Source organism: Pseudochaenichthys georgianus, chromosome 1 (assembly GCF_902827115.2).
Source record: "Pseudochaenichthys georgianus chromosome 1, fPseGeo1.2, whole genome shotgun sequence".
NCBI classification, from domain to species: Eukaryota; Metazoa; Chordata; class Actinopteri; order Perciformes; family Channichthyidae; genus Pseudochaenichthys; species Pseudochaenichthys georgianus.
Window position 1 is genome coordinate 39,665,225 of NC_047503.1, and position 12,141 is coordinate 39,677,365.

Here is a 12,141-nt window from a genome sequence, read left to right on the forward strand (position 1 = left end):
CTTGTATCATTAATAATGGCTTACTGGCACACATCAAAATCAATAGCTTAATAATTCATTCCTCCATGTGTTAAACTATGGACACACATAATGAATGTTGAGTTTATGAAACACCTGATGGCAAGAATATACACAGTGTCACCTTTTGACCCAAATGTATCAATGGTGCACTAAAAATAAATATATTGTTCAGTATAGCATTCAAAATCACTGTTATGTATACACTTCAATAAAAACTGAAAATTATAATATTAAACATTTTTTAAGATTGTGTGCTATTATTAAATGTTCTTGATAATTTGATATAACTTTAAAAAAGTAAAAGAGAAACAAACAGGGTAAAGTTTTAAATAGTTTTTATCAGTGAAGCCAAAGTATAGTCAGCTAAATTTTATGACATTAATCTTTAACTCAAACTTTTTCATCTTTACTGTCATGTTGACCCATGTCCTGTCATCTTAACTGAAAGTGTGCTTTTTTTGGGGAGGAAAAGTGAAAACTCAAGCAGATAAGGCAGCCCAGCCATGTGTTTTTGGTACACCTAGCTAAAATGAATATAGTCTTTTTACAAAGGGCACTAACATAAATACTCATCCATCAATAATATCCATTGTTAGGGATGTTTTGCGGAGGTGCTGTGTTAAACTATGGACAGACATAATGAATGTTGAGTTTATGAAACACCTGATGGCAAGAATATACACAGTGTCACCCTTTGAGCTTACCATTAGGCCATTACATTGTGCTGATGTTATCTCTGAGAGCAAAATGAGTGTGACAGAACAAGAAACATCTTCACCTTTGCTCCTCTCAGATTGTAGCCCAGAGTATTGTAAGCTCTTTTTCAAAATGTACCACTAAGTGCAAACGACGGTAACAACTTTTTATAACCAAATACATTTTATAGGATCATTATCAGAATATTAATACAAAATCAAATATTAATGTGAAAACAAAGCAGAGATTTATAATACTTTTTCATAATTTGATTGCATATGTTCTTTTCTTTAAAACCAGCAGAGGGCATAATGGAGAGAATTTATAACACTATACATTTGGATATTGTAGCACAAGTTTATATTACTTTATTCTTTAAAATGTACTCGCAACAATAATTAGTTTCTTGTCACATTTAAGTTAAATTAGAATATTTGAAAATGTCCCAAGTTTTACATTTGGGAATAGATATTTAGATTCTGATCCAACCTGTCCTGCCACCTGACTGCTGTGATGCTGCTGTGATACTGCTGTGATGCTGCTGTGATACTGCTGTGATGCTGCTGTGATGCTGCTGTGATACTGCTGTGATGCTGCTGTGATGCTGCCGTGATGCTGCCGTTATACTGCCGTGATACTGCCGTGATACTGCCGTGATACTGCTGTGATACTGCTCGAGGCATTTTTTATGATTTTCATAGAAAAAAAAGTAGGCCTACCTGTTTGGAACAAGCTCACCTTTTGTGTATAACCTCATCAGAATCAGAATACCTTTATGAGTCCCACACAGGGGCGGACTGGCCATTGCGAATACCGAGGGTTTTCCCGGTGGGCCAGTCGGATAATTCACTAACTAACTAACTTGTTTTTCTTTCAGGTGTAACATCTACCAATGGTTGTACATGACATAGACCTCCTCCACCTCTTTGCTGTCCTACTAGTCAACCCTCCTGATCAGAGCCTTTCCTAAATAGTGGTAAGTTGTTTTACAGTTCAGTGTACGTTAATTTAGCAACTTAATGCTTTACTGCTGTTGAATAAACCATATATATACATCCATCAGCAATCAATAAAACAAATCATCCAACACAAAATAGAAGAAATCTGGACCTATTCTATTTCTTTTTATACAACAGCATGTATTGGGACTGCTCATTGATGTCATCAAAAGTCATTAAGTCTAGCTTTTGTAGTCGGCCTCTCAGAATGTTTATAATGTCTTTGTCTCTTAACATTCCTATATTCATTTGTTTTTTTATTGTTGATATTGTTTTGTTCTTTATTTTTGTTGTGAGAATCACTTTGCAATTGTGTAAGTGCTAGATAAATAGTTATACTAATATTATTGTTGTTACCACCATTACTATTATTAATACTGTTTTCTTTGTTTTCTTTATTTATCGCTGCAGAAAGGATCTTGCCAGCCCACATCAAACACCTGATCAAGAACTTCTTCTTCAGGCAGAAAAGATGAAAACACCTGTTCAAAGTTCCAGTTTCCTGTACATGGAACCATGTACTCTGTTCCACATGTCTTCAGTCAGTTCTGGACCCCATGCCTCGGACACTAGTTCTACCAAGGCTCATTAGAGGTAAGCAGTGGTAGGAGAGTGGAGTTATCTTTGTATTTAGGCTGCAAGTCGACAAGAATAGATTACACATCGCTTAAAACATGGTTCAGACAAGAGGCACCATGTGTTACGCAGGTGTGGCGCTAATATAGTGTATTTAATATGCGGTTGAACTTTAAAATTAAATTATTTACGGTGCAGAGAAAAACACTCGAGGTGGATGTATAAAGTACATACTGGTGTTAATAAAATATAGCGTATATCCCTCAATTTATCAACAATAAGAATGACAATACATACTTCTGGGTGTAAAGTATATCATACTGTAGATCCACACATCCACTGGAGGTAGATTCTGAAAGTAAAATATACACTTCTTACTAGAAATGTAATCATAAAGCATTATTATGGCCAAACTATCTACAATTTAGGATTCAAGTGTTGGATTCAAGATTCAAAGGTTTTATTCTCATATGCTCAGCAGCTACAGTGTAGAAATGTCAATGAAATTCTTCTGACCTGAGCTCCTCCAACAATGCAACATATATAATAAAATACAAACATACAAAATAAAAAGTAGTGCCAAAAGTTTATATACATGTAATATAATAGAATATGATATTTACAAGAACAGAATATGAAATTAAATAATGTAAATTAAGAAAATATGGTGTATTGCGTGGATAATAGACCCAATCACAGTGAATGTTCAAAACTAAATTTGATAAATTTTTCTTTTTTATCTCACAGTGCACATATTTAAGTAATCATAACACAAAGCTAAAAGTTAATCTGTTTTTACTTTCTCTTTTCAAGAGTGCTTCAGAGGAAGGCTGAATTCACAAAATGTGGAGAAGACCGAGAGGGGGAAGTTGGCCGGTTACTACAAAATACAGGACCTTGTGAAAAGCGGAAGGAAACAGTTGAAGGAATTTGCTTAAAAATATGAAGTAATGAGTGTTTTGAAAATGTTTTCAAATGTGTGTTAATGTTCATTGTGTGTTATAAATTATTTTCCTGCTTCTAATCATTTGATATATGAGTATTTATTTACAGACAATACATTCTATACATTCTGGTACCTTTCTGGTAAGGTAGGTGCTCTGATCTGAAATTATAGATGTTCATTGAGCTACTGCAATTGGGTGAGAGTCTTTCATCATCATATATGACCAGCTTAACCATCAAGTAATCCCAGCTAAAGTTCTACTCAAGATCATACCAGTCTGACCAACTAATGGTGACCAGCTAGACCACTGTGACCACCAGCTTTTACCAGCTAAACCAGCTATCCCGACCAGCTAATGGTGACCAACTATCACTGTGACCAAACCAGCTATCCTGACCAGCTAAAGTGTCCAAAACCCCTCTAAACCAGCAAACTAATCCAGCCTAATATGGTCTGGCTGGCCTGACCAGCCAAACCAGCCTTGTTGGATGTCAGTATGAAACGAGGAAGAAACTGTGACACAGGATCAATACTGTGGAATAGACTGATTCAGAAGCAAAGCACTGGCAGAAGGATGCCAGCAATACACTTTTCTCTCATGAGTTTATCTCAGCTTGCACTGACGCTTATGTGCTGTGTGGAAATACCTAGTGGATAATTGATGTATTTCATATGCAGTTAATGCATATTTTGTTAATACTTGAACAAGTTTTTCACATTATTTATCTGGCTTTCAGGGTGCTTCCATCTACATGGACGTTCTCCAATTAAATAAAGATAAAACTGAGGTAATGGTTTTTGGAGCCAAGGCAGAACGTATAAAAGTTAGTGCTGAGCTTCAGTCTGCAATGTTCAAAACAACAGATAAAGCCAGAAATCTAGGTGTAGTCATGGACTCTGACCTGAGTTTCAACAGTCACATTAAAACAGTTACTAAATCAGCCTACTATCACCTAAATAATATATCTAGGATTAAAAGACTAATGTCACAGCAGGATTTGGAAAAACTTGTCCATGCTTTTATCTTCAGTAGACTGGACTACTGCAATGGTGTCTTCACAGGTCTCACTAAAAAATCTATTAGGAAGCTGCTGCTGATTCAGAACGCCGCTGCTCGAGTCCTCACTGACACTAAGAAAGTGGATCACATCACTCCTGTTCTGAAGTCTTTACACTGGCTTCCTGTGTGTCAAATAATAGATTTCAAAATACTGCTGCTGGTTTATAAAGCACTGAATGGTTTAGGCCCAAAATACATTTCTGACCTCCAGCTAAATGATGAACCATCCAGATCTCTCAGGTCTTCAGGGACTGGTCAGCTTTCTGTCCCCAGAGTCAGAACTAAACATGGAGAAGCAGCGTTCAGTTATTATGCTCCAAATATCTGGAACAAACTCCCAGAAACCTGCAGGTCCGCTGCAACTCTGACTACTTTTGAATCCAGACTAAATACTTTTCTTTTTGTCGTTGCTTTTAATTGAACTATTCATATCTTAGACTGCACTGTAACTTTTATCCTTGTACTTTGTATTTTAATGTTTAATTGAACTATTCATATCTTAGACTGCACTGTAACTTTTATCCATGTATTTTTTCTTTTAATGTTTATTTGATTAGCTTTTCTTTTTAATGACTGATTTTAAATGCCATTTTCTTAATGTCTTTCATTTTTTGTAAAGCACTTTGAATTGCCTTGTGTTGAAAAGTGCTATATAAATAAACTGGCCTTGCCTTGCCTTACATAATCTAAAATCGTTTGGTTTCTTTACTTTATTACATTAATGAAATATCTGAAATATCTCATCGGGCAAAAGTGAAGACAAATGATGTGGGCTAAGCTACAACACTGAAGAAAACATGTAGAGAAATGTATAAAGATGTGGGTTTCTTAGATATATTTGTGTCAACTGTAATCATATACATTTTAAGGGCGTTATTTAGAGAGACGCTTAAAGTGTATTCCAACTTGGTCTTTGAATGAGCTCCCATTGATCCATCATCCGAGAGGAAATTAAACCTATTCATAAAATCTTTAAAGAAAATAATGTGTGAGGATGTCTCTGAAGAAAGTCTGGATTAGATGATTAACTATACTAATCTTCGGCTGCGCCAGTCCTAATCTTACTTTCATTATTTAAGATTTATTAAACCCCTGTATTTAAGAATTTGATGAGCCGCTGGTGCAATGTGGCAAACACGGAAGTCCTGGCTGTTGACCTTTGATTGACAGCCGTAAGAGCCAATCGTGTTCTCCACTTTTAGACATTCAGCCAATCAGATTCAGAGGGGGAGGAGCTACATCCTTGCTCATCAATGTAGCTTTGACGAAGCATTTTCATTTTTCAGTGGTGTCAGTGGAGTGAAGACTACCTGTGAACATGTCAAACACGGCACAAGACGCAAGTGGAGGTAACCAATTTACATATCTTTTTAAAAGTACAAGTAGCTATAAGTTGTGGACTTGTGCCTGAGTCATTTAAAAAAGTTAGATAAGTATATACAATGACTAAAGTACGATGTAACTTTCAACAGTGAAGCTCTGTTTGACGTTACTGTGGTTTACTATGTTCTTACGTTTGCCACACCTTTATTGTCAGTTTCTCTACCTTCAGTCAGTCAGTAAGTTAGTACAACATGTGAGGCAGGTTTTTAATGTTTATTAAAACATTTAAATAATCGCTTTTTTTCTCACCTTCCCAGGAAGTGTTGCTAAATGCAACCAAACAGCAACAGACAGGCCGAGGGGTGAGTGTTTTACTATAAGTAACAAAGGCCTCCTATTTTTTAGATTTCTTGTGCTTTTATTACATTTTCTTGATACTTGGTAATAATTGTATATGACTTTAAGAAGGCAACAGTAAAACAAACAGTGTATAGTTGTACGTTTTATTATCAGTGAAGCCAAAGTACAGTCAATTATTTGTTATGAGAATAATCATTAACTCAAATAAAGTTGAATAAAACAGCCCTTCAATGCTATCATGAACTCTATTCAGTTCAGGTTAAGTCTCGTTTACAAAGGGGTTGTTGATTTGTATTGTTTAAGTGGCAGGTGTTTCTTATATTTTGTCCACCCAATTTAACCCAGATGCATCTATGATGTTGCACAATTAAAAAAAAAAAAACATTGTTCAGTGTATAGCATTGCAAATCTCCGTTATGTTGAATATATATATACTCCAAGAAAATACAATTTAAAAACTGAACATTATAATGTTAAAAATGTTTAACGACTGGAGCTATTATAACATGTTCTTGATAATTGTATACAACTTTAAAAAAGCAAAAGTGAAACAAAAAGATTAAAGTTGTACAGTTTTATTATCAGTAAAGCCAGACAACAGTCAGCTCAATTTTACGACATTAATCATTAACTGTCATTATTAATCTTTGCTGTATTTGATGTTAACAGGATGTGGTTTTGGCATATCCTGTTAACATCAAATACAGTGTGACAACTCCAGTAGACGAGACAGCCCAGCCATCATTATATGTCTTTTTGGTAGACCTAGCTAAAATGAATATAGTCTTTTTACAAAAGCACTAAACCAAATACTCATCCATCAATAATATCGATTTTATGTTAGGGATGTTTTGCGGAGGTGCTGTATTTGTTGGGCAGTTGAGTTGTATTTTTATACTGGCAGGTGTTTCTTATATTTTGTCCACCCAATGTATTAATGAATGACGTTGCACTTAGTATAAGGAACACTCGGTGTATAGTATCCAAAATGACCACGAAGTTAAAGCTACATTTCAATAACGCTTATAATGGTCATTAAGGTATGACTTTATTGCAGAACTTGTATTAGATTGCAACGGTTTACTTGGTGTAACTAATAAACTACCTCTATGAAAGCAGATCTATGCATACTGATTCACTGAAGTCAGATAATGGCTTACAAGTAAAAAAAACAGCTGCCTTTAGCTCACAAAGTCTAAGCTACATATCTGTAGGGTGGGTTATGGAGGTGGCACTTTTGGCCTCTGTTCTTTAGCAGCCTTTCCCATCTTTCTCCACCTGTCACGCAGCCATTGAAGGCAACGAGCACTCTAAGCTAATGGAACAATGGCTGCTTGACCCCACCCCGCAGCAGTGGAGCAATTCATGCACCTGTAGCTGTGCTGCGTGACAAAGAAGCCTGATCAGCTCAACCCTCCTCTGTATTTTTATAATTAATTAAGTAATTTTGTTTTAACTGCAAAGCCAGGTTTTTAAACATTATCTTTCAGTAATTATTTTCTAAATCGTTGCATGCATAATTGACTGTCTTTTATTTAATAGCATGCACGGAGAACCTTACAGAGACTGATGCCTTCATCAGAAGGTAAACTGATTTCTTTTTCTTTGTGCGGGATTTTCACGCCTCCCCACTGTACTCCACCTAATGTAGTTTGTGTTCATTATGAAACAGCTCTTTGGCTTTGGATCCTGCAGAGGAATACAAGATGGACCACAAACAACGAGGCCTTGCCCTGATCTTTAACCAGGAGCGCTTCTTCTGGCGCCTGGGGTTAAACGACAGGCATGGAACCAACGCCGATCGCTACAACCTGGAGAGAAGGTATCACATGACAGCCGGCTGCTGGAGAGGGAACACTGTATTCTGCTCTGTGCTTTAAAAAACATGTCTGTACTTGTTCTGCAACTTATGAGACTTTTCTTCATCTCTCTTCAAGACTGAACGATCTTAACTTCGAAGTGAGGGCTTATGATAACTACAAACAAGTGGAAGTCTACGATAAGATCAGTGAAGGTAAGACATGTATGGTCACCTATGACACGCACATTATCAAATGTGTATCCAGGCAGCAGCACAGTATCATTACTGACATTTCATTTCTTATGAGCTTCCTTGTTGTCCTTTTTATCTGCAAAGTCCAGACCAAACACGGGCGTCTTTTACTTGTTCATTGAGGATTTTAACAAATGTATCTGATGTCTCACCAGCCGCTGAGGAAAACCATTCAGACGTAGACTGCTTTTTGCTTGTCTTCCTGAGCCATGGTGAAAATGATCACGTTTACACCTTCGACGGAAAGATCAGCATTCAGGATATCACCGCCATGTTCAAAGGAGACAAGTGCAAGAGCCTTGTGGGAAAGCCAAAGGTTTTCATACTACAGGTACGTGCAAACAAACACAAAGGACAGTAGTTCTTAAAGATGCATTGAAGGTTAACGTGGCTGTGTCCGTCACTAGGCATGCCGTGGAGATAAGCACGACGATCCAGTGACGGCCTGCGACGCGGTGGACAGCGAGCTGAAGACCAACGAGGTGGTGGTAGACGCCAGCGCCGTGCACACACTGCCAGCCGGGGCAGATTTCATCATGTGCTACTCCGTGGCTGAAGGTGAGGGATGTTTTTGAAACTCTTAATCTGCTCTTGTCTCAACCTAATTCACATTAGGTATGCAAATGTCTTGAGAATGGTCTTACCACATACCAAAGCAGAAGTGAAACAAGAAGTTGAAGACTACATTGTAAATAAATCATATTTGTTTTACGAGGCCAAAGTACAGTTGACTCAACACAACTGTACATCATCAGGATATTGGTTTCCCATGAATCCTGTCCTGCTTTGTCATTCAGAAACTGATGAGTTGAACTAGCCATGTGGCCATTTTTTTTAACTCAAGTATTGAGAATCAAGGATGACTAACATTCATTAAAAACTTAAACTGTAGGTGTTGAACAGGAATTCTACTTGAGTGAATTATGTAAGACATTAATCCGGTGGCCCTGAGAGCTCATCAAACTGCAAAGTAAGAAAACATATGCAAATAGATAAAACATTCTTATCAATTTAAAACACATGGCCAGATTTGAGAAAAAAAACGATTGAGGACACAAGAAAAAAACACAAACACACTGCAAACAAATATTGTTGTATAATCTTAAATGTAGGGAGGACATTTTTTATTATTTTTACAATGTGATCATGATATTTTGCAAATATCTATTCTTAACTTAAAATAGGTCTTCTGCTCATTTAAGTCATCCTGAGATTTACACGTGATTAATTTAAATGCTATGTGAGCTGGCTTTAGTCTCTTTCAAGGTTGTCACAACATATATTTCCTACTGTTCAATTATTTTAAAACAAGTAAAAAAGAGAAGCATTTTCAAATTGGTGAACGGGTTTTCTTTATTTGCGTGTTTGGCCATTTGTCATGCGTTGAGCTCTCTGGGCCACCGTACGTTTAAGTCCTACTGAAAGTCCTTTCTGCTGTTCATCAATAACAATCCTGCCCTGTCCCCTTTTGTTTGTTAAGGATACTATTCCCACCGGGAGACCGTTAACGGCTCCTGGTATGTCCAGGATCTGTGTGAGCTGCTTCAAAAGTATGGGAACACCCTGGAGTTCACAGAGTTACTCACGCTGGTCAACAGGAAGGTGTCCATGAGGAGTGTTGGGAATTCTAACGACCGGAATGCCATCGGGAAGAAGCAAGTTCCCTGCTTTGCTTCAATGCTCACCAAGAAACTCTACTTACGATCGAAACAGTAACGGTGTCAGACCTCAGTCTTACAATTAGCTGATCTTATTTTAATACCTGGACAAATTCTGGGAGATTTTAATTTTTTGTTCTGTTTTCTGTAATCCTCCACTGTGCTTTGCTCATGAACACTATAATCACACATGCATTGAACAATCCGATGCTTTATAGTGACATTAGTTAAAACAACGAATGACATGCACTGAACACGTATGCCTTTTCCAGCCTCAGGCCATAACTACACTCTCAAAACAACCTGACACGTGAAATGGTTTTCTTCTTCTTGAGGAACCACCTTTCTTGGCAGGACCTGTATCTGTTGTCAGAAGGGAAGAAATCATGTGACAGTATCTGGTGTACTGGTTCATCTGGTCCACTGGTTCATCTGGTCCCATCTGAATCCCTGTGTGAATGTAAACAGTTGATATTATAATGCTATCTAACACAACAGCCCGGCTGGTCACAAACATTTATATTACCCAGAGTACTATTATCACAATCAATCAGATTATTGCGTAGTTGATGCTTTATCGTTAATCTGCAAAATAGTGTATATCAATTATATCTAGTATGTATTTGCCACAACTGGCTGAGCCTATAGCAGTGTTTCTCAAACTTTTTCATACCAAGGACCACCTAACCAATAAAAAAACCACTCGCGGACCACCTAACTCCACAAATATCCAAAAACACATCATTTTTTACAAATCGCTTGAAAATGGTACAAACAAGTGGCAACATGTGTGATGAAGGTGTTTATCTGGGCTATATCATGCAATCAAAAGTGAAACTTAAGCTCGTTCCATTGCGGAGATATTCCCGCGAGAGTGTGGAAAACTTAAATAAATGTATTTCTTTCAAATGTGAAATTTTACCAATATACTCACGGACCACTATAGGGGGCGCTCACGGACCACACTTTGAGAAGCACTGGCCTATAGGGAATAAAGCAGAGCCACATTTTAAACAGCAAATGTCATATATTGAATAAGTGTGTATTTGTAAGGCTATAATTGTCTAATGGATCATGAGATGAGATGCATCATAATCTAAGTGGCTGCACACTCAATTATCTACGGGAAGACCTTCATTCATATTTAAACATATTTGAAAATATCTACCAAGTATTTGATAACCACTTTGGCCCCAGGAGTCCAGCATGAAGATGATTTCATATTCAATAACAACTTATGATAGCATTTGTTTTTAACAGACTATAGACCATGATGAATTTTCTTGTTGTATTGGATGTGTTATGTTTTTAAGGTGTTCCCGTTTTATTTTCCAACCGCCGTAGATCCATACGCATTTTGCACTCAAGATTATGGAGATAGATTTTATGCTTTAAAAAAAATGTGCTAACACAACATCAGACAGGTACATTTTAGAGACTATGACATTTCAATTCCCAGAAAATGAGCATATTAAGAACAAGTCCCCTTTAACAAGGCGAGAGGACAGTGCAAGTTGACATTTCGATGCCTTGACAGCTTCCTTAGACTCGGAGGAAGCTGGAAATGTCAGATGAGTTTTCTTGAAGTCAGTTGCAATGATGTCTACAAACCAAAAGACTGTACTTTCCAACTTACTGTATCTTGCGAGGCAGGTGACATAACAGCATGATGAGCAGGTCACTAATGTTTACCACTTCATTACCTCTCTGTAACCACCAGCTACCAAGTGATGTCTCTCATATCCAGCCACCACAGAAACATGCTGTTTGTCTTTGAGCTCGCTCCATCAAAAAGGGAATTCATGTTTGTGTTGTAGCAGTCTACAGTACGACATTTAATAATGTGACGAATACCTGTGTGGAAAGTACCTCAGGGAGGAGGCTGTACAATGGACCTGAAACACTTCCAACACACTATCTATGACTCAGGGAAAACGAAGACACCTGCATACTGTGATCCGTGATCTTTTGTCTTACTGTAATAAAATCCGTGTGACAATCCAGTTACTGTTTTGCTCTGCGTTGAGTGATTGTTTTGTATACATGTCATTTGTGTACCTTCCCCTACGAGAATTCAGGGTAATTATTAAGTGTTGTGTTCAAAAGCTGTTTCCGTTCATGGTGTTCGCAGGTCCATTTTGACCCATGATTTATGTCAGTCAAAAACACAAAAAAGACTATGATCCAATATTGTTTTAACTACATCATAACTAACTTATAATGCATTCATAACCGCACAATCCTGTTGTAATTTAATGTTATGGCCCCAAAACACATTACACCACATATTGTGTATGTGTGAGTTCAGGTTCAAGTGTTAGTGTACATATTCTTTGAGAAAGGTGGAGTTCCCGTGGGGGGAGGGGAGACCAGGTGCATGTTGCGAAAGATTATTGTTACAGTTGATGAAGGGGGAGGGGTGTCTAAAGGCAAAGGTGAATCTTGATTGG

General features: G+C 37.4%; 1 protein-coding gene and 1 long non-coding RNA gene across 2 annotated transcripts; both read left to right on the forward strand.

Moving 5' to 3' along the window:
• The first annotated feature begins 1,256 nt into the window (after positions 1 to 1,256).
• LOC139434768 (uncharacterized) lies at positions 1,257 to 3,262 on the forward strand. The gene is made up of 3 exons (XR_011644073.1): positions 1,257 to 1,693; positions 2,127 to 2,309; positions 3,105 to 3,262. It is a non-coding gene; the product is annotated as an uncharacterized lncRNA (long non-coding RNA).
• Positions 3,263 to 5,557: 2,295 nt separating this feature from the next.
• LOC117449372 (caspase-6-like) lies at positions 5,558 to 11,694 on the forward strand. Its single transcript, XM_034087024.2, has 8 exons — positions 5,558 to 5,646; positions 5,938 to 5,982; positions 7,523 to 7,565; positions 7,653 to 7,802; positions 7,918 to 7,994; positions 8,189 to 8,364; positions 8,441 to 8,591; positions 9,514 to 11,694. Exons 1-8 carry the CDS (start codon positions 5,616 to 5,618, stop codon positions 9,747 to 9,749), a joined length of 909 nt encoding a protein of 302 aa, XP_033942915.1. The 5' UTR covers positions 5,558 to 5,615; the 3' UTR covers positions 9,750 to 11,694.
• The last annotated feature ends 447 nt before the right edge of the window (positions 11,695 to 12,141 follow it).